This window comes from Embiotoca jacksoni, unplaced genomic scaffold, assembly GCF_022577435.1.
Source record: "Embiotoca jacksoni isolate LCO1_2020_lvr unplaced genomic scaffold, fEmbJac1.0.p SCAF_14, whole genome shotgun sequence".
In the NCBI taxonomy this organism is placed as follows: domain Eukaryota; kingdom Metazoa; phylum Chordata; class Actinopteri; family Embiotocidae; genus Embiotoca; species Embiotoca jacksoni.
In genome coordinates this window covers 6,472,924-6,495,901 of record NW_027185274.1, presented here as the reverse complement: position 1 = coordinate 6,495,901, position 22,978 = coordinate 6,472,924, and the positions used below count along the sequence as shown (strand labels likewise).

Sequence of the window (22,978 nt, the reverse complement as noted above, 5' to 3'; positions counted from 1 at the left end):
AAGTAGTGTCTCTGTATCACACCACTTTGCCCCTAAAATGTAGCCAAGTGGCCAGTATCAGCAGCGTGCTGAAACTGTCCCCAAATGACGAGGTCTCTGTGAATCTCTGGGGGGCCTGGCAGAAACGATATCTTTGCAAGTGAAGATAATGACACAGTCTTTACTGGGCTTCGCTTGAGTTGATCACATCACCGTCAAAATATCCATAAAGTTCTTGGATGGGTTTTTCTTTACGATACATCAAGCCAGCACTGCACGATTATTAGGTGAGGTTTGTCGCATGAATGTTATATTGGTTTGAATCAATGTGCTTGGAGTTTTTATTGTGAATGGCTTACTGCTTTTGGACAGAATCAAATAAAAACAAAACATTTCCCCATTGAATCTGTTTCAATCAATAAATGTTTCTTTGAATGTAAATTTTATTTTCCTACATGTCAATGATAATATATTGTCGCTATGATGCCCGAGCCGAATGAGTATCTCTTCTGTCTTCCAACCGCTGGGAGGCGCTGTCTGTAAACTCATCGCTTCCGGAATAAGTCACGCATGCGCAGACGCTCTGTTTTCAAACCGGTACAGTCGTTAGCGGCGGTGCGAAGTGACGGAGTAAAACATTACACGTGTTTGTCTTCAATCAATAGTTGTTCTGATGGATTTGGAGGGCGGAACATACGAGCCTGGGTTTGTTGGGATACGGTTTTGTCAAGAATGGTGAGTCTCCGACCATTCAAAGTTGTTATAAGTTAACTAGCCAGCGATACATTACAGATTCACGCATGTTAATATTGTATGATCACATAACGACGTCCTGGTGAAGGAAATTAAAAACCATCAAGCACGTTGACTTTGTTTTTTTTTTTTGCAGTAATAACATGTTGTACCCGAAAGAAGACAAGGAGAACCGCATCCTGCTGTATGCGGTAAGTGTCTCAAGTTAGTCCCCAGTTTGTGTCCCTCATGTGTCTCATCACATATCGTGAGACACATCTGTTTCTCACAATAACTCGAAGGTTTTTCTAAAATAAAGATCCTTCTCACCGTCTTCATGAAAATGTATTCCATCTACTGAATGACTAAAAAAAAAAAAAAGGAAATCTAGTTATTTAATAAATGCATGCTGGTAGTGTACGTGTGCAGTTTCAAGGGGTCTGACTTATTTCTAAAGAGGATTTCAAAATACAAATCACTTTACAGTAGCTGATGGTCATTTTGCGAATGAACACGCCAATGGACAGGAAAACCTTGTGTGATCGTTTCATGTTACATCTGTAAGACGTGAGGAAAGAGCTTATGGGATGGTCGTTGTGGGACAGGAGGATAGTGTGCCAACATTTCCATTTTGTCTGTCATTATTTCACCTAATGCCCTGTTTGTTTGTTTGTTTGTTTGTATTGAAATTGATCTTTAATTTTATCTCAACTTACAGTGCAGGAACTGTGACTACCAACAGGAAGCAGACAACAGCTGCATCTATGTCAATAAGATCACCCACGAGGTTGAGTAAGTAACCACGGAGCCACATTAAACAACTAGACGATCATTGACCTGTCAATGCATTGTGTAAACTCTTTGATGTGCACGCTGATTTGATTGATAACGGTTGTCCAGACACATAAAGACTCAGCAAAAGTGTGTAACTGTCAGCAAAAATTAAGTGACGTATTGAATACACTTTATTGGAAACCGTTTGTAATAGGCCACCATTTGTACTGCAACATTAGATAGCTCATGCACTCTATGTTTTGTCAATTAAGGATTAAAATTGTTGATAAACCGGCCAACATCATTCTTGCTTCCTTTTTTTCTCCAGTGAGCTGACACAAATCATCGCAGATGTATCTCAAGATCCAACACTGCCACGAACAGAGGACCACCCCTGTCCAAAGTAAGGTTTACCTCAACTTGTCAACCTCGCTCACTCTCTATGGACTCCCCACATCACATTACAAAGAGGCGTCGGCTTCAAAAGTCAATTTGTTGCCATCACAAATTCAAAATGGGACTGTTATTGCTTATTGATGGATTATAAATTGCAGTTTTTCAACATTTTAAGGTCAGAACATGTTGCTGTAATGATGGTGTCCTTGCATATACTCTGGTTACACACCACTACCCCTCTAAAGTTTAACGTATGATGAAATAAGATATGACAGTGAGTGGTTTTAGTGTTGTTTCCTTACGTTGTGTTTGCACCATGTGTTTTCTCAGGTGTGGCCACAAGGAGGCAGTATTCTTCCAGTCTCACAGTATGAAGGCTGAGGTAAGGATTATCCATGAAATTCAGTGTGCAAGACCTTTCCTCTTAAAATTGTTTGTCGATAAATATTTTACCAGCTTTTTACAACATTTTGTGGTCAGAAGCGAATCTTAATAAAACATTAACGATATGTGCGATATTGTGCACAATTGTAAAATAAAATTGTTTTGCATTCAAGACCGGGTAAGAAATATTTGCGAGAACAGAAACCTACAAACTACAAAACAATCCTTCAAACACAACACTTGACAATGCTTAGTGAGGAAACAGCTTGACTTGTTGTGGAAAATAGAGCTGAGACAGTTTATCAATTTGTCGATTCAACAGACAGAAAAATGATCTTTAAACTTCTCTGATTAAAAATTTTAAGATTTTGTGATTTTCTTTTCAAGCCATAAAAATTGACAACCTTCCTATTCTAAGGGCCGTGGCCTCTCAAAGGATGAGCTGTTTTATCATGTAGAATATTAAAATGAATATGTCTATTACATACGGAGACTCTGATTGTGCAAAGTTGTAATTTTGACATTTCACACACACCAAATGACTTATCTAGAAAATACTCATCAGACTATTAGATAATGAAAATAAACATAAGTTGCATCCCTACTGCATGCATATTAGGTTTATATGGTAAAATTGTATTCATTAAAGAACATTTTAATTTATTGTGTCATACGCTGTGTTCTGTCCTACATAGGATGCTATGCGACTATACTACGTCTGCACGGCCCCTCACTGCGGACACCGGTGGACAGAATAAAATCTGGAAGAGTTTAAACATTTCCATCGATAACTTTGCTGTCAGAAAAGATATTCCCAGCTGCAGCTCAATTTACAGTCGTTTTCGATACCGGTCAGAATCCTACACAGTCAAACTGGGAACTGAGTCAGTAAATGCAAAACAGTGCAGCTGGTTTTGTGAAATAGCAGCACTGGTGACCATCCACTATCTTCGTCTGGTGACTCATATCTGTCACTATTTTGTGAAGATAATGTGATAGTTGTTTCGTTTTTTTTTAGCAGTTGTCATTTTCAAATCTGTATCGTTATATTAAAAGAATCAGGTTTTTCACATTTCTCTTTCGTCTTTACTAAAACATTTTATTCAACAAATAATGTTGAAACTGTTCACATTAGTTGTCTTATGATTTTGTCCACATGCATCTATCCACATATATGGTAATAGAATATACAACGTATACAAGATTTAAATAGGTTATAGGTATTAGCCTCACTGTGCGCCCGGTCTACACCTGTCACCTGTAAAGACTTCGCCTCCCTTCTGAGGATGATGTGGAATATCTCAAGATGAAAGAGACATCTGGGTGATTCCCTGACTGGACTATCCACTCCGCCTCAGCATAGTTCACAAGTGTGTCTGCCCCGATAATGACCAGTGACGAGGCTCTGCAGCTTTACTTCATGATGGAAAAATTCACAGACAACGTCATAAAATTTTAGAAAAATCACACTGATGCAAGAACAAAGTGGATTTTTTATTTTTTTACAATGAAGGTCATATTTGGACCAAATAATACATAAACATACTGTAATATCATTACACTGCAAATACTAAGGAGGAAAATCATAACGTGGGAGTAAAGTTACATATGATATGTCTACAACAACAGTGTCATGCTCTAGCGTGTCATTATGGACTCTATAAAAGTTAAAAAAAAAAAAAAAATTCTGATATCTGTATTTTCCCTACTAACTTTGTTATTTAATTAAATTTACCTCGGGCTATATTATAAAGTCTAAGTGGTCTTTTTTCCACACTATAATTTCAATTTAAAATGTATATTAAACGGTTGAATTTAACATATTTTCTCTACAATGAATGGACTAACTGGCTCATAGGTACAGTCCTGATACCCCATCCTACCACAGAACACACCACAAGACTCAGTACTGGACACAGACATCATTATTTGCCAAATCCATAAAACTCTTGTATGTAACTCTTCAAGAGTGATAGCTGGAGCCCACCTTCTGGTCCCACTTTTAAACTCTCCCCAACCTGCACACCACCCTAAGGAGGCGTTTCAGCCTTCAACATTTCCAAGAAGTAGTGACTCGGCAACATCACTTGAGCCCTTTTCCCAGACTTTATGCAGTTCAGAGACACAAAAGCTTTTACGCAACTATTTACGCCACACATTCATTTCGAACACCCCAAAACCAGTAAGCGGACTTTGATAGATAAAATCTGTGGATTAACATCTGAATCCTGTTATTTTTTAACTTCTGATGACTCACTCTGCTGCAAATGTCGCAACAAAAACCATACAAGATTCAGATAAACATACCGTCTGCTACTTTAATAAGTCTAAACTTCGACACAGATTATCATTATTTCGATATTTAAACTGGTATTATACCACAGTTGTTCCTCTTCGGTATCATTTAAGTCAGTGTGTCAGACTTGAGTTAGACAGAGAACTGTCACATGTAAATTAACTAAAATCTAATGTGTCAATTTGCTGAAACTTCAGATACTCCAGAATCTGTAATTGACTGTAAAAAAAAAAAATGCTTGTGTACTTCGAGCACACCACAGTCCTTCTAAACCGTAACTTATTGTTGAAATGAGACACTCATATTATGCAGATTCAAACATTGTGCTTGTAGCATGTTACATCCCAATTGTGCTCACGTGTGAAGCAATGTTCCTCCAGTCTCAGTATGAAGAAAGAGGCAATGAACACTTGCAATTAGAGTAAGCTTAAACTTTTTATAGTTAATATAAGTATATATTTGCCATCTTTTAGAGATTTTCCCATGAATGTACATTAACAGTAGAATACCAAAAGAGTTTGCCACCCAGCAAACTGCCTCGGAGGTGAGATTTGACAACAAATCCAAGAAATACAGACTCAAAACATCTTTCCACAGCAGATACAAATATGTGATCAAAAACGGTGTTTACACATTTTACTGCCGGCACAGATGGACGAAAAAAAAACACAAGTGATGATGAAAAGGTGTAACATTTGTGTTTATTGCTGTTAAAAGAAAATACAGTAGATTCCTAACTGGAGCTCAGACTTATTTTTCATTCTACCATACCAGTCAGAAACCAGTGACTGTGACAGTAATATAATACATTACTGAAACAAATACACTTGCGATTATTTACATTAATGGACTCACAAACTCTTGGGCACCTGATTAGGCTCTCCAGGTTTATTACAGTACTTATTCAAATGAAGGTCATACTACTTGTCTCGTTTCGTCCTACTGGAAAAGCATACACACTACTCAACATTGCAAAACAGGTGTTAGTGATTTCCTCTCATTACAGTACATTTCATTTAGCTGACGCTTTTATCTAAAGCGACTTACAACATACCGATGGTACACCATCGGGAGCAATTTTAGGGTTCAGTGTCTTGCTCAAGGACACTTAGGCATGTGGACAGGAGGAGCTGGGGACTGAGCCACCAACCTTCCGATTAGTGTGCAACCCACTCTACTGACTGAGCTACAGCCTCCCTCCCAGGGCTGCAGAGAGACTGACGGAAACAAAGACCATTCACACCTAAGGACAATTTCTAGAACCACCAATTAACCTGAGGTGCATGTTTTTGGATGTTGGGAGGAACCCGGAGAGAACCCACGCAAGCACAGGGAGAACATGCAAACTCTGTACAGAAAGGCCCAGGACCGGATTCGAACCCAGAACCTTTTTGCTGTGAGGTGACAATCCTAACCACTGCACCACTGTGCCGCCTCTCAAAACTCCAATGTCTTTTAACATCCCTTTGAAATGGTCGGGCCCACTCTGAAAGAAACTCGCTGTTTTTCTGTCACTGTATGTGCAATAATCTGGGATTAGTTAGTTCTCCTTCCTCATTTCTTAAACATGTACATTCCAAACATGTGGTTGGACAACTGTAAGATGTACAGACAGGTGGAAAGTTACTTTCGGGCAAGTTCACATGCTGTCACATGCAACAAAAAAAAAACGAGGAAGGTGTACTCTCCGAGACCACGCCCTCTGGAACTGCCTCTGATAAACCAGCTCCACAGCCTGCTGCTGGACAGTCATCACAGCCAGCGACCTCTCTGTGTGTGTGTGTGAGGAACTATGGCCCAAAACGGTATGAAAACTTACAGCCTTACATTACAGATGTCGACATCACTCATTATATTTGTAATTATACACCAATTTATTATTTTAAATATGCTTTTGATCATCTTCAAACTGCTTTTCAGTGGACATTGTTTCAAGGCAGACGTGGGGAGCAGCCGCCCCTCGAAAGAAGACGACTTTGAAAGGCACTGCCCGGAGAGTCATCATTCACCACACTGCGCTGCCAAGCTGCACAGGCCTGACGGAGTGTAAGGCCCGGGTCGCCAGCATCCAGAGAGGCCACATGAACGATAGGGACTTCGACGACATCGGATATAAGTGAGTACCTCTGTTGCTTCAAAGGAATCAATTATTGTTTCCAGACAAATGGAAGGAGTATTTGTATGCAGTTGTGTATGTATGAAGTGGTCATATTGAAAAAACATGTACTCCTTGTGTTTGTTTTCTGAGGGTTATCAATGCCGCAGGATTCTGAATTGTACTTTTTCTGTTCCAGTTTCCTAGTCGGAGTAGACGGCACTGTGTTTGAGGGCCGTGGATGGGGCGTGGCGGGGGCACATGCCAAAGGCCACAACAGTGACTCACTGGGGATTGCCTTCATGGGCAATTTCAACAGTAAGCTCTCTCTTTGTATTGTCTGGGGAAGGGCATAAAGACGGGGGTGAAAAACCTGTTTTTATAAGCGTGCAGGACAGTTTTATAAAGTCGGTGACATCGATTTGAGATACATTATGCTGCATATAATAATAATGCTACGTCTGCTTTTGATTTCAGATGACACACCAAACCAAGACGCGATATCGTCAGTCAAACGTCTGCTGCAGGGTGGAGTTTCTCAGGGCTTTTTACACCCAGGGTTTGTCCTGTTAGGGCACAGAGATTTGGGAGAAACCGAGTGTCCAGGAGAAAAACTCTACGCTGCACTGGCACAACTGAGGAGCACAACATAAAGTTCAACACCGATTTCTCAGAGTCATGAAGGGAAGTTCTATCCCTGCTTTGAATTGCATACAAACCCTCACCAGCTCTTTCTTAATCCCAGTGATGGTGTAAACAGGCTGATAGGGTGATAAGGCTTTATAGATTAAACACTAACTCTAACATTTTGTTTTTGTTTATTTTTCTATGTTTAACACGGTTGTCCTCTTAAATACAGGAAGGTTTGTGTTGCAGCAGCAAGAGGTCCTACACTTCTCACAACCTGTTTCTTACAGCAGAGGGAGTCAACACATGGAAGCAGACCAATAAACTCCTGTTCATACAAACTGAAACCATAATACTTGCATTCATATTTTGTGCTAAAGTCGCTTTTACTTTTTGATTTGAATGAATTCCTTCAATTCGTCTTCCTAAATTAGTTCATTGAGTCTAAATGCGAATACATTTTACTAAATTAGACTTGGACTGGTTTTGTGATTTGTGATGTAACAAAAACACTTTTATGAATTTGTTAATGTTGTACTGTAGGTCCTTTCCAAATAAATATGAGTTGTCAGCAATATTATGGTCATTTGATTCATTTCAGAATCCAAACTTGTGTTCCAGTTTCCGTCTAGATCACAAACACAGTAGAATAAATCAAAATCATGTTAAAATATACAACATACAGAACTACAAACTTTGTACGCAAGAGCTGTGTTCTCATGCAAATTCTTGCAGGGTGTCACTGCAGGATCATTGTAAACAAAACAAGGTGTGGAATCAAATATGAAAAAGATCCAAAGGAATTACAAGTGTTGAGACAACAATGAACGCTTTCTGCCATGCCAGAAACATTCCCAACAAGTGCTCACTTGCGCAGCAGAGGGAGTAACAGTGGATTTGATTGATAACAACAAACGAAAATTAACAACTATCCATGGCACAGCTCTGGTAAAATAACCTAGAAATAAAGAGCAGCTGGTCAATCGATACGGTATCACTTCTTGTCTGTAACTATTATATTCAATTAAAGGGATTACTTTGTTCTCGGAGCAATTAGAAATATCAGTAAAAGAAAACCTTTAAAGATGTGTATATGATGCGGTTTTTGAACTATATTATCAACATCAGTATCAGAGCAGATGTCAGTGCACTGCTTTTCCTTTCCTTTGTTTATTTTAGCTGAAACAGAAGTGAAGACGTTGAGCAACTGCATCAAAGCCTTCAAGTGGCGATAAATGTAAGACAATGCTCTGATTCTTTTATCATCAAACGTAATACAAATGAAAAATAAGCGTATGTGGTGACCTTTTAACCAATGATGTCACATGTTGAATACAACATAACACAAGACCCTGACTCAACACGGCCCCAAGGCCATGTTTCACTTTCTTCTGGCTCCACCATTTAGGGGGAAAGAATAGCTTGGCAGGACTGCAGGAGCACCTATCAACAACACCAATGTACAGTATTGTACATTAAGTGTGTCATTGAGGCTTATAATTTATTGTATCTGCAAAACATCATCAAGCTTATTCCATGTGATGATTAAACCTCCTTTCACTTACACAGACAAACACATGCTGCGTTCATCAAGGCCTCGAAAAGCCCTATTATATAAAAGTAGAAACACTATTAACAGTATATATTTTAAGTGTCATATTTAGAGTTATTAAAAGCTATTTACTAATTTTATTAGCCTGGACAAGGAAACATTAGTAACTGTACGTTTTTGTCAAATCATTATTATGTCAGCTGGAATAGTTGTTGCTTAAATCATTTCCAGATAAATTAAATTTTGATCAGTTTACCTCAAAGCAACATGAACCTGCAGAACTTAATGTACAGTGTGGCTCCCTATGAGAGGGATCCAGGCCTGTTCTCTGTTTGGTCTGTAAAATGCAACCGTAATACATGATTTTTTTTTTTTATTATTATTTATTTTATTTTTTTTATGTTCAACCTCTGTTGCGTTTTACTCACTTGTTTTGGCATGTAAAGGAGAAGATCAGTCAGGCTGCAGCTTTTCTTTTGGCATTTTGCCAAATTATAATGTCGATTAAGGTGTGCAGAAAACAGAGAAAAGGGGGCGAAGAACAGGTCAGCCCAGAGGGAAAGGCGCGTGTGAATGGGTTGAGTTTCTTGAGACACAGAAGTGTAAAAATTGCACCCGAGAGTTCACCGATCAGTCAGACAGATTGACAGCACACTCATTTCATCTCGGGTTCAAATGTCTCGTGGAGCGGTTTGGGTGGAGATCAGTGGTGTCTCGGCATATTCTGTCATGTTCGAATAATTGTTGATGTTCCTTTTTTTTTTTTTTTTTTAATAGGCTCAATGAAAACATTTTTAAGCCACATCTTGTTCTTTGGTTTTGGTTTTACCGTGAAAAGCTATTTAATTGAGTGTCTTTATTGGAGGAAATGAATTACTCTGTATGGATCCGTTCGACCAAAGTACTGGAGCATGAGCAAATTACGCCCCAAACATTTCACTTGTAGATCAAGTAACAAAGTAATGCGCAACGTTTTGTTGGTAACAGTCCTGAGCTGCTGTGATCATGCGCATTTGTTGTAACGCTGTCTGGCCAGTGCGTTTTTGGCTCCTCGCTCCTTTGAATCAGTGCATCTTTGCTCTGTGGGTTCAGTGACGCGCTCTCCTCCTGTGTGCCCCGGACAGCTTTGAGATTTGTAGGAGTGACTTACACCTTTGAAATAGCGATGGAGGATTTCAAAACTTCGAACCGAGTCTTCCACAAGTCTTCTTTCAGCATCAGCAGCCTGTTGTGGAGACGAGAGGGAATGATGGGGGAACAGGAATCTCCTTCTCCGTCCCAGAAACTTCGCTCTCCTCACCAGGAGAAATCCAGCCAAGGAGAAAACTTTGGCAATGAGAAGAGCTGCCAAAACTCTAAACGGTGCACTAAAGTAGACACCAACTCGGGGGCTGTAAACGGAAAGCGAGAAGGAAATACAGGGGAATCAAAGAAAACCGGAGGAACAGAAGAAAGCGTTAAACCTGAGAAACCTCCTTTCAGTTACAATGCGCTCATCATGATGGCGATCCGCCAAAGCCCGGAACGACGACTCACACTCAACGGCATCTATGAGTTTATCATGAACAACTTTCCATACTACCGACAGAACAGACAAGGGTGGCAAAATTCAATCAGGCACAACTTGAGTCTGAACAAGTGTTTTGTTAAAGTGCCCCGCCACTACGATGACCCAGGTAAAGGCAACTACTGGATGCTGGACCCCTGCAGTGAGGATGTCTTCATTGGTGGCACATCTGGGAAACTCCGCCGCAGAGCTGCAGCTGGCTCCAGGGCCAAACTTGCTCTGAAAAGGGGAGGAGGTCGTTTGATGTCTTCCGGCACTGCAACTAGTGTCACTTTGGCTGCAGCAAGTTCGTTTTACTGGCCGGTGCCGCCGTTTCTACCGCTCCAAACACCAGTGCGCACCCACCTTGGGACCGGAACTTATCTAAGTGCTCATCCCCGCTTCTCCAACCACCCCGCATCGGTTGTGTCACAGCGGGCCCGATTGAGTGCGAGTGCTGCAGACGCCGACCGGTTTGTGCAGACGCACCAGGAGATGTCTTACATTGGAGTCAGTTGCGCGCAATCCCGGCGCCATCAGATTGGCACTGCCTGCACCGCCTTCACATCCATCCCTACGTGCACGCTGCCGCTGTCGGATCCTTGCTCTTTTAACATGATCTCCGGACAAGCCAGCTACTTTTACTCTCACCAAATACCATGTGCCGCCTCGTTTAGTCCGTGCCAGGAGGAGTGCGCCACCTCCAAAACGTCTCCGGGACAGTTTTTATCCAAGAACGGCCACTCAGAGCTCGGGGGGTGCTGTAGTGACTTTCCAAATTACTACCCGCAAATCAGTTCAAGCCCTCCTTCTTCTTGGAATATAGAGAAATAGACTAACAGTCATAATACATACACAGTGTTGTAGAATTAGATGAACAAATATGGAACATAAAAGTTCAAAGCATCCTGCTTACCCACAAATTGGACTTTAAAATCCTGGTTGACGAGAAATAATTTTCATTGTGTTGGAAAATATAAATTGGAATGAACTGTGTTACTGGACTTGTATTGTTTCCTCAAAATGATTGTTAAATTAACAAAAAGTAACTGATGCATACAGAAAACTAAGCAAAGCCTTATTCTATCCTTTACCAAAAAATTTGCAAAAATATGTATTTGCAAATTTCCTATTTTAAAACACAGCCCAGGGTAACCAGGACAAAAGTAAAATGATCATTTAAAAAAATGTAGGTCTAATTAATTGCCGCATGGTCTGCATCTGCTAGCTGAAACTATATTCCTCTTTAAGAAACAGTGTTCTTATGCTAACTTTTCTTATTAATTATTTTCCACATATGCACTTATCAGTACGGAAAAGAAAAATGATGTTCGCGTGCATGGCACCGGATGCCATCATCTAAAATGATGATGCAAAATGGCAACAAAAAAAAGGACTCTTAAAACGAAGTGAATAAGAAGAAAGTTATGACTGTGCCTGCATGTTAACCACCACATTTACATGTTTTTAAGATGTTGAAGTTGTGTATCAGCTCAAATACTTACGCCAGCTTCAGTAAAAAACTAAATTATACCCAAATTGTTTTAGTCCAAAGAGGTTCAATCTACTTAAAATATGAGTTTACACTGAGTAAAAATACGATGTTAAATGACACTTATAGTTGCTGCACTTATTGTCTTTTATTTCGTTAATGTTGCAACTAAAATATTACATTTCTATTTTAATGACCTTACATGTAATTAAACGATAAATAATGCATTTTTAATTGTGTTTTCTTTTCACCTCATTAAAACCTGCTGTTGTTGATTGTTCTTATTTGGCTGTTATATTAAATGTTTCACTCTGGAGGTTTGAGCCCGCAAAACGAGGACAATAAATAGACTGACTGAAATGTTTGAAGTGAAATTTGTGAGGTATATAGGCCTTTTCATGGACATGCTCTGACCTATTGTTTTTCTTTCTTTCTTTCTTTTTTTTATGAAATGCACAGCAAAATGTTTCTTGAAGAAACATCGCAGACTGTGATGTAACTTCAACAGGTGACATTGCCAGATCTTATTGGTCTGTCTCAGGTTTCATCTCTGCCTGTCCAACTTTCCCTCACCTCTTCCCGCCGCTCCCCCTAGGACATCAATTAAAAATAATAAATAAAAAAAAGATGTCGGGATGCAGATTAGAGCAGCTTTCTGGACGGCTGCCACTTTTAAACAAAAGGTTCTTTATGTCAAACGTCCTGCAGCCTGTCACATCTCCAAGCCCAGTCACACTCATTCGCCCGTGATTGACGCAGACTCGGCTGGATCAGGTAACTTCACTGTTGGCAAACTCACGGTCGAGACAGATACAAAGATAGTCACATTTTCATGAGTAATTGTGGTCGTAGCACAGTGAAGGGGGGACGAAGATGCGAATCAACAGGTTTATGGTACGACTAAGATGATACGGTTTGCTATTAGTGTAATAAATAACCACCTTCCTTTGACAGCACTACTAATCACCAGTTTAGCATAGTTTGCTGCCGGTTATCTGTTGCTGATCATGTGATGAAAGTTATAGCCTGCAAAAATATTAAGAGGGCTTCATTTGAATGGTTTCTGGTCTTGATTGTGTTCACTTGAAATAGTATACTGCAAACAAGGAATAAGGAACCATGTGAACACTGCAAAGGGGAGGAGGGGGAGTCACAAACATTAAAGAGGTGTGTGTTGTTGTTGTTTTTTTTTTGTTTTTTTTTTAATGAGCAGAGTAGAAGAGGTTTTGGTATTCATACACTAGGGTGGTGCAGTGGTTACCATTGTCACCTCACAGCAAAAAGGTTCTGGGTTCAAATCCGGGCCTGGGCCTTTCTTTGCGGAGTTTGTATGTTCTCCCTGTGCCTGCGTGGGTTCTCTCCAGGCTTCCTCCCACCATCCAAAACCATGCACCTTAGGTTAATTGGTGGTTCTGCAAATTGTCCTTAGGTCTGAATGAGAGTGTGAATAATCTTTGTTTCCGTCTGTCTCTATGTGTTGGCCATGTGATAGATTGGTGACCTGTCCAGGGTGGACCCTCCCTTCGCCCAATGTGAGCTGGGATAGGCTCCAGTGACCCTGTTCAGGATAAAGCGGGTATAGGTAATGGATGGACACTACAGTCACAGATATTTTATTCTCTCCTTAAAATTACTTGTAAGAATTTCAGAAAAGGAGAAATAGCTAGTACATCAAAAGGATGCAATGAGTGTGCACCATAAAGTTATGTTTAGGGATACTAAACCTGGAGCTGTATCAGAGCTTTGTTTCACCCATCAAAACCTGAGTTTATTATCCATATGTCAGCTTTGAGAAACAGAGCCATGTGGCGTTATAGTGGTTGAACATTGTACCTGCATCATAAATGTGCTTCATACCCAGTGTCAGAACTACAGTAAAGTCAAATGTGTACTGTAATAAAATTTAACTCCAGCACCATATGGCCACATTGTTCTTCCCCTGCTGCAAAGAGCATCCGGTTTTTAATAAAATGAGCTTTCAGCCCTTCTTACCAACTCCAACAATGTCTGTACAGTCCCTGAAAAAACAATGGAAATTTGGCCTTTATGACTTTTCATAACTAATCAATTCAGAAGAAACATTTTAATTTCTTGTCTATCTGATTTAATGTTCGCTGAGTTTCTCTCTGCTCTCTTTTTTGGGCTGCCACAAACTGTTTTCAGATTCCTGCAGTCCCAACACATGTAATGCTGATCTCACCTTTCTCCACAGTTTAAGATGCGGATCTTTTGGCTGTGCTTCAAAAAGATAGATATAGTAGCTGCAGCTCTGGAAATCAATCCCACACACACTCACCTCTCTCAGCAACACACAGACTGCCATTATCTGCAGCAAGTGGTTTCCACAGGTAGGTCTGTCACCCTTTGAAATGAGGTGAGTGGGTTGTGCACCCATAGGCGTCTGTCTGTCTCTTGCCAGAAAGCCAATCTCTCAGTGTCTCATTGCTGCTGTGTAGATAATGCAGCATACATCCCCATCTCTCTCTCTCTCTCTCACACACACACACACACACACACACACACACACACACACACACACACACACACACACACACACACACACACACACACTTTCCTCTCATTCTTGTTGTGTTAAAGAGCAAAACAAAGACTTAACTGTTTGGGTCTGTGGTATCAGTTTGACGGCTCCTTCTGCCTCATATTTCTTCTGACAACTTCTTAAGCATAAAAGGCCTACTTAATGTCGCCTAATTAATTTATGTAAGGTATGAAAACCAAACCCTAAAACACCATTATTATTATTATTTTTTTTTTTTTTTTTTTTTTTTTTTTTTTTTTTATCTTGACCAACAATTGTAATTACGAGCCTGTAAAAGTAGAATAAGTATTTTATCATCTTTTTTTTTTTTTTTTTTTACCACTTCCAGCCTTTAGTACCAGTCTTTTATACAAAATGTACCTAAAACGAACATTTATAATAATAAACAGGCGCTAAAAACAAACAAGGCTCTTGAAGCTCGTGGTGACCCGGTAGTTATAGCAACAGTTTGAAGCGCGCGTTCGTCGACCCGGAAGTAGTTCCCTCCACGCGAGTCGATCAAGAGTCGTCGAGTGTACGAAGACGCCGGTGAAAGACGAGCTGCGCGAAACCCTAACCTTGTTTTATTAACCAGAAGCCATGTGAGTATCTGCGACGGTGAACCAGTCTGGAGGAGGACGGTCGGGTTGTGTCTCCGGACTCCGGTTTGAAGCAGCTGGTAGTTAAACAGTGCTCGCACGGTTAGCCGTTAGCAGGCCGCAGTCGGTCCGTCCTTTGTACGTCCTGTCTGTCGCTGCTGTGGTTCATCATTAATCAGCCCGATGAAGGCTGATTAAAACAAAAAAAACACAATTTAATGTGTCTTACATTGACCGTGTGTTTTAATTGCGCTGCTTGTTTTTGTTCCATTTGACTCGTTGATTTACAGAAAATTTGTCGCCAATTATTTTTGATATTCAAATAATCGATTTGACTCTTTTAGTGACAAAATGCTGAAGTTCACTTTCTTAAATGTGACTCTTATGTTCCTCCCATGGAAATAAATGATAAAACATTGAATATCTTGTTCAGGAAAAAACAATACTTTTTTTTTTCTTTTTTTCTGCATTTTCTACTTTAGGAAACACTGGTCAACATTTATCACAATTTCCTGACATTTTTAAAGACCAACCAATTAAATGATTTGAAAACAATTAACAGTTTAATAGATAATGGAATAATTGATATTTGCAGCCCCTATACACCTTGCATCCTGCAGTCACCGATGGTATTTTGTATTTTTCAAGTGTATTTTTTCCACTTTATTTTTGTTCTGTTAGTGTCAACGCAGTGAATTGCTGAAATTTCAATATCATTTTCCCCCCCAAAAAACTGAAAAAGGTTCAAGGCTAAAGCAGTACACCTGTTTAGTAAAAGACAAACTTACAATGTACACGTGTGATCATGTGTTTTTGTAATAACTTAAGTGGTGGTGTTTGTTTTCATATCCAGGAGTCTGTTAACGAAGCCCAAGTCAGAGATGACCCCTGAAGAGCTCCAGAAACGAGAGGAGGAGGAGTTCAACACCGGCCCGCTCTCTGTGCTCACCCAGTCAGTCAAGAACAACACTCAGGTCCTCATTAACTGTCGCAACAATAAGAAACTGCTCGGACGAGTCAAGGCTTTTGACAGGTACTCAGTCACTCACTCACATCTGGACGGGTTTGAGGGTATAATAATGAGATTAATACTTGTTTATTTCAGAAGCTTTTCTCATTAATTTGCCTTTTCTATTTTGCACTTACATTTAAAGATAACCAATAAGTAGGGGTTTTTTTGGGGGGGCATTTTGATGTCATTACAATTTACTGGTTATAATATTTAAGATATTTACTTGTTTTTTTTTACTTTCAACCATTGGATTACCTGCTCAGGCTTTGTCCTCACAAGCATCTGCTCTGTTTTACTGATTATGTGAAATCCATTATTACAAAATTTTGAAAATTACTTTTGTACAAATACATTTGTTCCACAGAAAATTTACAAAATGTTTCTTGTTTGATGCAAACTTGGCTGTTTTTTTCTTGCATTGTAATTATTAAAAAAAGCAGGGAAGTTTGATCCTTTTATTGACTTAAAAAAAATTGCACATGAATTCAGGTATTTCAATTATCAGAAAGCCATACTGTGATTATTTCCAGAATGAATCCTAATGCCTGAAACCACCAGCCTTGTGTATGTCCGTGTTTGTGCAGCCTCACAGAATACTTTAAACATTTAGTTGTATATACTCTTGGTTTTCTGGGACTTGGTAACGCTAGATTTGAACATGTTGTGTCCTCACTGATTTCAGGCATTGCAACATGGTATTGGAGAACGTGAAGGAGATGTGGACGGAAGTTCCCAAGAGCGGGAAGGGAAAGAAGAAGTCTAAGCCCGTAAATAAGGACCGCTACATTTCTAAGATGTTCCTCAGGGGAGACTCTGTCATTGTCGTGCTGAGGAATCCTCTGATCACAGGAAAATGAACTCTTCAAAGGCGGCCAGCTGAACTGGTCACAGAGGTTTTTTTCTTTCTTCTTTTGTTTTTTTAAAAGGTTGTAAGCCAGTGGATTGATTTTTGTTTTTATTTTTTGTTGTTTCACTGTTGATCTAGAAATATAGTGTCGACAAAAGGATATTTCTACTGTTTTGTGAGTCAATCAGGTACAACCGTGCCTGGTTTTGCTACAGAAGTCTTGTGTATTTTTCATTTTAATAATAAAAGTGATGAACACATTCAGAAGTTGTACAGGTATTTACTTGCTTTTGGCTTTATCATCGCTGAGTATCTTTATTTCACATTATACTAGCGCTGACCCTTAATAGTGGAAAGCCTCGGTGAAAAGTTATTTTTTCCCCGAGTACTTGCCAGCCTCCTCCTCATCCTCCCTCCGCTGTCACCCTTTCACTCTCCCCTGACAGCGTCTTAGGTGTCGGGCTTGATTTCAGTCGGCAGCGCTCAATATGCGACAAACTGCCGTTTAAAGGCCCGCTGCATTATTGATGAGACCAGATGTGCTGACTGTCACTTCACACCCTCATCTCGCTCCATTTCAGGCTGTTCTTCTCCGCCGCCCGGCCCCTCCTGACCACTTTGTTAATTGTCTTAATAGCCCAACAGCTAGTGTCGCCTTACCTCTCGAGCAGTTGGCATCTAACCTCTGCTCTTCGCTGCGCTCCGATTTAGTGGTCAACTGTAAGTAAATAAAATGCCTGTTTGTGTATTTTATACATTTTGGAGCACTAGAAGCCAAACATTTGTGAATCCGTGTTTACGTTCCCTCTTGTTTTATCTGTAGGACTTATATTTTAGGATGTAACTCTTGACTGCTTTGTTTGTGTCCAAAAACATATAGTTTATTTACTTATAAAAATGGGTCATCCATTCACATGGTATTCTGTTATCCAAACATTTAATGTTTCATAACTCACATTACACTACTCTCACTGTTAACCCTCGTGGTCCTGTAAAGCAGCACCTGTGGGGAGTACCTGTGTGTGGGCAACAAGTCTTCAGTGATTTACTGCTCTCAGGGGAAGCCTGCTGGGTCAGAAGGGAGTCGGTCTGAGCGCTGAGTTTGAAATGCAGTGAACTTTTATGACTTCTGACTAATAACCATCACACCTCTGCTTCAGGCAAATCTTGACGTTGACTAAAAGTTTGAGGAGATCGTATCGCAGGGGCTGGAAAACAGACAAGTTGTTGCATAGTGCAGCAGAAGGACCCACAGCAGCTGCTTCGGGCCCTGTGGCCAACAAGAGGCCCCCAAATGAATCACCTGTTCACTTCTTTTCTTGGTCGATATCAAAGTATATCAACCTGTCTTGTCGATGTTCTTTTTTTGTAGCTGCTATAAAAAGAAAATGTTGAATAGACACTAAGGTTTACAAGGTATCACCAGAGCACTGAAGCTCACTAGTTACCTTGGAAACAGACAAAGTGATGGTGCAATCTACCACCCGGCAATAACAATTTCATGTAATATCTAGTAACATTGGACTTTTTAAACCTCCCTAACAGTTTAATTCACGACAATATACTTAGCGTAAGAAAAAAGAAAAGATAAAAGTTAGATTTTTCAGGTAAATAATATCACATTTCACATCCAGTCAACCAAATAATCAGCTGAAAACCTGGGAATTACTGCCTGGATACCTCGGAGACATTTTGGGATAATGTAAACTAAATACAGGATCAGGAGGGGATTCAGATTTTTAAATGAACACTGTAACAGTGCTGCTTAAGTTTCACTTATGCTTCATTTAAAGTGAGAAAAAAATCAGTTGTATTTTAAGATGAGAAGAAAGTGAAAAATTGCCCGTAACTGACTAACTTCTGCCCCATTAAAACGAAGTTATAACAGAAAACCATTTCACTCATAATTAAATGATAATGTAAGAGTCTCGGTGCTGATAAACGGAATTTAAAAACAATTTTTTTTTTTCATGGAATTACTACAAAACATAGGCTCAACACTTTTTGTAATAAATGTAAAAAAACAAGTTTTTGTCAAAAACAAAAACAAGCAACGTGTTTCTTAAAATAAAGCCATCAGATCAGGGTTGCAGTATGATCCAAACAGCTGTCTCTGATTGAGGCCGGGTTCCTGTGAAAGCCCTTTTAAAACGATCCATGAAAAGTGGTTATTTTCATTGGTTAAGATTTTGAATACAGCTGCATGAATGTGTGTAAAAATGAAACGACTATCTCTCATGTCCCACTGGACTCTGTTTTCACCCAAACATGTACACATAGGTAACAAGTTTCTTTCAAACTCTACTTCACAAAGATACTGTCTCAGTGGATGTTTTGGTTGAAGGAGAGCTGTTTCAAATAGTGGTCCGAACTTTCCCAAAAGTTATAGTTGAGATCTGAGCACTGCAAAGGCCATAGCATATGATTCACATCATTTTGATCGAACCTTTCAAAGAGCAAAATGTCCATGTAGACGCTAAATCCATTTTCATTTGGATTCCTCAACTTACTTTTTCAGATTTTCACCTTACTTTGTCGCCTGTGTGTATTTTTTTGTCTGGCATTCGAGATACATAATGCAGCTTAATTACACTGAAAAGAGCCTAAACCCAGCACAGGCCATTAGGATCAATAGATTCCCACATCACTTCCTGTTTGCACTTATAAGCAAACAGCTGCTTGAGGCCTGGTGGTCACCACTGATTCTTCAACACACTCAGTAGGACCTAAAAGTCTTGGACCAGTGATCAAAATATTCCTGAGCATTTACAAAGTAGTGTCTTGATAAAAAAAAACAAGTTCACAGATTCACTTTAATTCACTTTGTAGCACTTCTATCAAAACCTGAAGCTCTGTAGGTTGTTTTGGATCAAATAACTTCTCTAAACAATGAAACTCAGCTGCAGCATCCTGGGACAAAACCCTGTCAAATATCTGGCGGGTCTATTTGGAGATGCCTGAGATAAAAACAACTTTGGGGACCTCGTGTGTTGAGTATCATCACGCGCTTTTCTCATGTTACTCCACTCATCCCAAAGACGCTTCAAGAAGTCTCTTTCCCTCCAGACTTTTTTTTTTTTTTTTTTTTTTTCCAGCGGGCGATCCATGAGCAGGAAGGCAGATGTTTTATTCAGTAGGTAAGCGATAAGAGGGGGGAAGTGTGATTATGATAGCGATCGGCCATGCATCGATACCCAACCCTCCGGGCAACGCGACACCTTGCAGCGCATCGATCGGGCCCCGGTAACCGGAGCCGCCGCCGCAGTTTGTTTTCAAGCAGAGCCGCGGTGCGCGGTGTCAGAGCCGGCAGGCCAGGTGGAGAGGGAGGGGTGTAGGAGGAGGGGTGTAGGAGGAAGGGTGGTGATGGTGATGGGAGAGGAGAGGAGGTATCAGCTGCGTAAATACATAAACAGTGCCTTCGCTCATCTCTCTTTAAGTGCGACTGACAGTAAGTGGCAAGACACATGGAGCTGCAACCAAAACAACAAGGATCAGGTGTATCGACGATGCTGCATGCAGACCTGTTTACAAACAAGCGCTGCTGTGGTGGGCCGAAGTGGGATAAAGTAGGGACACGTCTACTGGTCTACTTTTAATAATTAAAATGCTATTTTCATATTCATCCATGAAGTGGTTTAAATCAGTGGTGATGCTCCGGGAATAAAGTAGGGCCAGGAATTTAATACCGAGGTCATCTGTCCAAATTTCAGCTGACAAGGGCATTTTTTTGCCTCTAAAATATGTGCGGCTCTTTATGAAAAATAGTATTTTATGAAATATAATATAACTAATTAATATAGCTAAATTGTGATAATAAAAGCATTTCAAAACATTAAAAAAAAAAACATTTTAATTTAAAAAAGCTGTCAACTTTACAGAAAGTAAACTCCTCTGATGTAACATAATCCCTAAATTTATCAAAAAGATTCATTCCTGTTTAGTTTTTTTTATTCTTTTATAATGTTTAGCTTTTCATAAAATATCAAAGTTTTGATGAGTAGTTTGGCTAGGATGTTTGTACACAATGTTTTAGCATAATATCTTGCATGAGGCTTTGTTCTTAACGGCTACTTACAGATAAAACTACAGAACATCTAAAGACTGTTTTTGATGCTGAACAAACCCCCATGTTTGAATTAAAAGAATGACTTGAAGCCTCTTTAACTATTTTATTTTATATTTTACTCTTAGACCTGTTGTGATTGTTTTCAAGGGAGACTTGGCCAAGTTCAGCAAAATAAATTTAAAAAAAAAAGAGCAGCTTCCCATTGATTAGGCCCAATACTCGAGAAAGAGAGTAAGAGAAAGACACCTCGCTGCCAGGAACTTTTGCAGGACTGTGAAGTGTGCTCCACTGTATGTCTGTGACACATTAAGGTCATATTGCCATCTAGTGGATTATATGAGTAATGCACAGAGATTTTCAATAGCGATTGTCCTTTGGCTTCCTTCCAGTTTCATACAGTATCTCCTGAAAAATGACACTTATCTTGAGAGGACCTCATCTGGAACACAGAGTATCTGATGATACAAAACCTATTACACATTTTTTTTGTTTGTTGTTCAGTACAGAGCTGTGTTTTCACAAGTTTATTAACCTTAATGATATGCGCTCTGGTATTGAGATTTAAATGCAAATTAGGAATTGAGAAAAATGGATTGATTTCATTTTATAATAGTCAGTTTAAGGATCATAGCCAAGCGGCCACTGTCAGTGTGTAATCCCCCCCCCCCCCCCTCCCCAGTTTGCTTAATGCAGAGTTCAGGGCCTACGTTTCAGGACATGTCATTTAGACTCTCTTTAAAATCCTTCTGCTGCCCTTTGGTTCTGCTGGCCTCCAGCCCAGACCTCTTAGTGAGCGCCTGTGTCTCGCTCCCATTTACTGATTTCACCCTCGTCCAGTCACATTCCTTCACCGTCATAAAGAGATGGAAGCAGGCTGAAGTACTTCAACAGTATGGCTGCAACTAACAATATTTTAATTAGCGATTAACCTGTTGATTTTTTTTTTTCTTGGCTCAGCAATTAGCTGCAGTTTGGTCTTTAAAATGTCAGAAAAAATTTGAGTGTTTCCGACTGAACCACAACCAAAAGACAATCAGTTTAGTATAGTATTGACATTTATGGAATCAGAGAATTTTAGCATTGATTGACCATCAAGTAGTTGACAATTTCGTGTTGATTAACTGATTGAATAATGGACGAATTGGTGTATCCCTACTGAATAGTCAAACTCATTCTCCATGTCAAGTGACAAGGCGAAACAGTGGGTCATCCTGAATGGTCCATACTGTTGATCTTAATCCTCATTTGGCTAACTGTCGCCAACCTCCAGATCCAGACTGACAGTTTGTTTCCTTGGTTGAAGTCCATTTGTATAATTCTCTTTATTTGCCTGCTATTCAACCGAGAGTGGAGGCTGAGGCTTTCAGACGCTGCCTTAGGACTGTATGCTTTAACAAAGTCCTGGGCTCTGTGATGTAAGACGTAGGAGAAGTGCAGTCTGTTTACATAATAGCCCCTCCACCAAACTCACAGAGAGAGAGATGCACAGAAGTGTGACTTTTTGGTTGAACAAGCATGTTTACTTTGTCAAAATCTTGCTGATCTGTGTGTTTCTCCAACTTCCTTTATCAGTAGCCCTGAAACCCTGTCATAGCCACTCTGCTCCAAGTCTTCTGGAGGTCTCCTTGCTGCTGCTGTGCAGCTGGCCTTCTGTCAGACTGCCAGCTGTGGACGATGTTGACCGACTGACGTCAAAGCTGTGGAAATAAAGCCGTGGTAAATGGGAGGAGCACAGAAGAAACCTAAAATTACTGCATGACTCCGTCTGATTCTTTACAGGCTACATTGTGGGCCCAGGACCAACTTTTGGCATCTGAGCCACCACAAATCACACAAACACATCCACACATGTTGGCGCTTGCACAGGCAATGATGTTCGCAAAACTGTTCAAGAAACCGGGGTCTGCTTGACAGTTTGAGCTGCAGGAGACAGCACAAGACACATGGCTAAAAAAATATAAAAAATACTGGACCAACAGTTGCTCAGAGCTATCAGCTAGTATGTCTGAGAGAGCGAGTGTAGTGAGTCTAAAGGCATATTG

At 40.0% G+C, this 22,978-nt stretch overlaps 4 protein-coding genes across 4 annotated transcripts; all 4 read left to right on the top strand.

Moving 5' to 3' along the window:
- The first annotated feature begins 553 nt into the window (after nucleotides 1-553).
- polr2i (RNA polymerase II subunit I) lies at nucleotides 554-3,340 on the top strand. The gene is made up of 6 exons (XM_069147287.1): nucleotides 554-714; nucleotides 869-923; nucleotides 1,430-1,503; nucleotides 1,814-1,888; nucleotides 2,212-2,263; nucleotides 2,961-3,340. The coding sequence occupies exons 1-6, from the start codon at nucleotides 653-655 to the stop codon at nucleotides 3,021-3,023; spliced, it is 381 nt and encodes a 126-aa protein (XP_069003388.1). The 5' UTR covers nucleotides 554-652; the 3' UTR covers nucleotides 3,024-3,340.
- Nucleotides 3,341-6,298: 2,958 nt separating this feature from the next.
- pglyrp5 (peptidoglycan recognition protein 5) lies at nucleotides 6,299-7,851 on the top strand. The gene is made up of 4 exons (XM_069147288.1): nucleotides 6,299-6,366; nucleotides 6,482-6,677; nucleotides 6,856-6,974; nucleotides 7,134-7,851. The coding sequence occupies exons 1-4, from the start codon at nucleotides 6,354-6,356 to the stop codon at nucleotides 7,307-7,309; spliced, it is 504 nt and encodes a 167-aa protein (XP_069003389.1). The 5' UTR covers nucleotides 6,299-6,353; the 3' UTR covers nucleotides 7,310-7,851.
- A 2,149-nt stretch (nucleotides 7,852-10,000) lies between these two features.
- On the top strand, nucleotides 10,001-11,267 carry foxg1c (forkhead box G1c). Its single transcript, XM_069147286.1, has one exon. The coding sequence runs from the start codon at nucleotides 10,001-10,003 to the stop codon at nucleotides 11,213-11,215; it is 1,215 nt and encodes a 404-aa protein (XP_069003387.1). The 3' UTR covers nucleotides 11,216-11,267.
- Nucleotides 11,268-14,905: 3,638 nt separating this feature from the next.
- On the top strand, nucleotides 14,906-17,137 carry snrpd2 (small nuclear ribonucleoprotein D2 polypeptide). The gene is made up of 3 exons (XM_069147285.1): nucleotides 14,906-15,014; nucleotides 15,865-16,044; nucleotides 16,706-17,137. Coding segments are annotated over exons 1-3 (357 nt in total). The 5' UTR covers nucleotides 14,906-15,012; the 3' UTR covers nucleotides 16,881-17,137.
- Nucleotides 17,138-22,978: the final 5,841 nt, after the last annotated feature.

What these genes read in the sequence shown, in the direction of transcription:
- polr2i (XM_069147287.1), top strand. Translation starts at nt 653, where the DNA reads ATGGATTTGGAGGGCGGAACATACGAGCCTGGGTTTGTTGGGATACGG. An exon ending in ACCGCATCCTGCTGTATGCG is followed by an intron (nt 924 to 1,429) that starts GTAAGTGTCTCA and finishes CTCAACTTACAG; the next exon opens with TGCAGGAACTGTGACTACCA. An exon ending in GAGGACCACCCCTGTCCAAA is followed by an intron (nt 1,889 to 2,211) that starts GTAAGGTTTACC and finishes GTGTTTTCTCAG; the next exon opens with GTGTGGCCACAAGGAGGCAG.
- pglyrp5 (XM_069147288.1), top strand. An exon ending in TTCGACGACATCGGATATAA is followed by an intron (nt 6,678 to 6,855) that starts GTGAGTACCTCT and finishes TTTCTGTTCCAG; the next exon opens with TTTCCTAGTCGGAGTAGACG. An exon ending in CTTCATGGGCAATTTCAACA is followed by an intron (nt 6,975 to 7,133) that starts GTAAGCTCTCTC and finishes TTTTGATTTCAG; the next exon opens with ATGACACACCAAACCAAGAC.
- foxg1c (XM_069147286.1), top strand. Translation starts at nt 10,001, where the DNA reads ATGGAGGATTTCAAAACTTCGAACCGAGTCTTCCACAAGTCTTCTTTC.
- snrpd2 (XM_069147285.1), top strand. An exon ending in CGAGTCAAGGCTTTTGACAG is followed by an intron (nt 16,045 to 16,705) that starts GTACTCAGTCAC and finishes CACTGATTTCAG; the next exon opens with GCATTGCAACATGGTATTGG.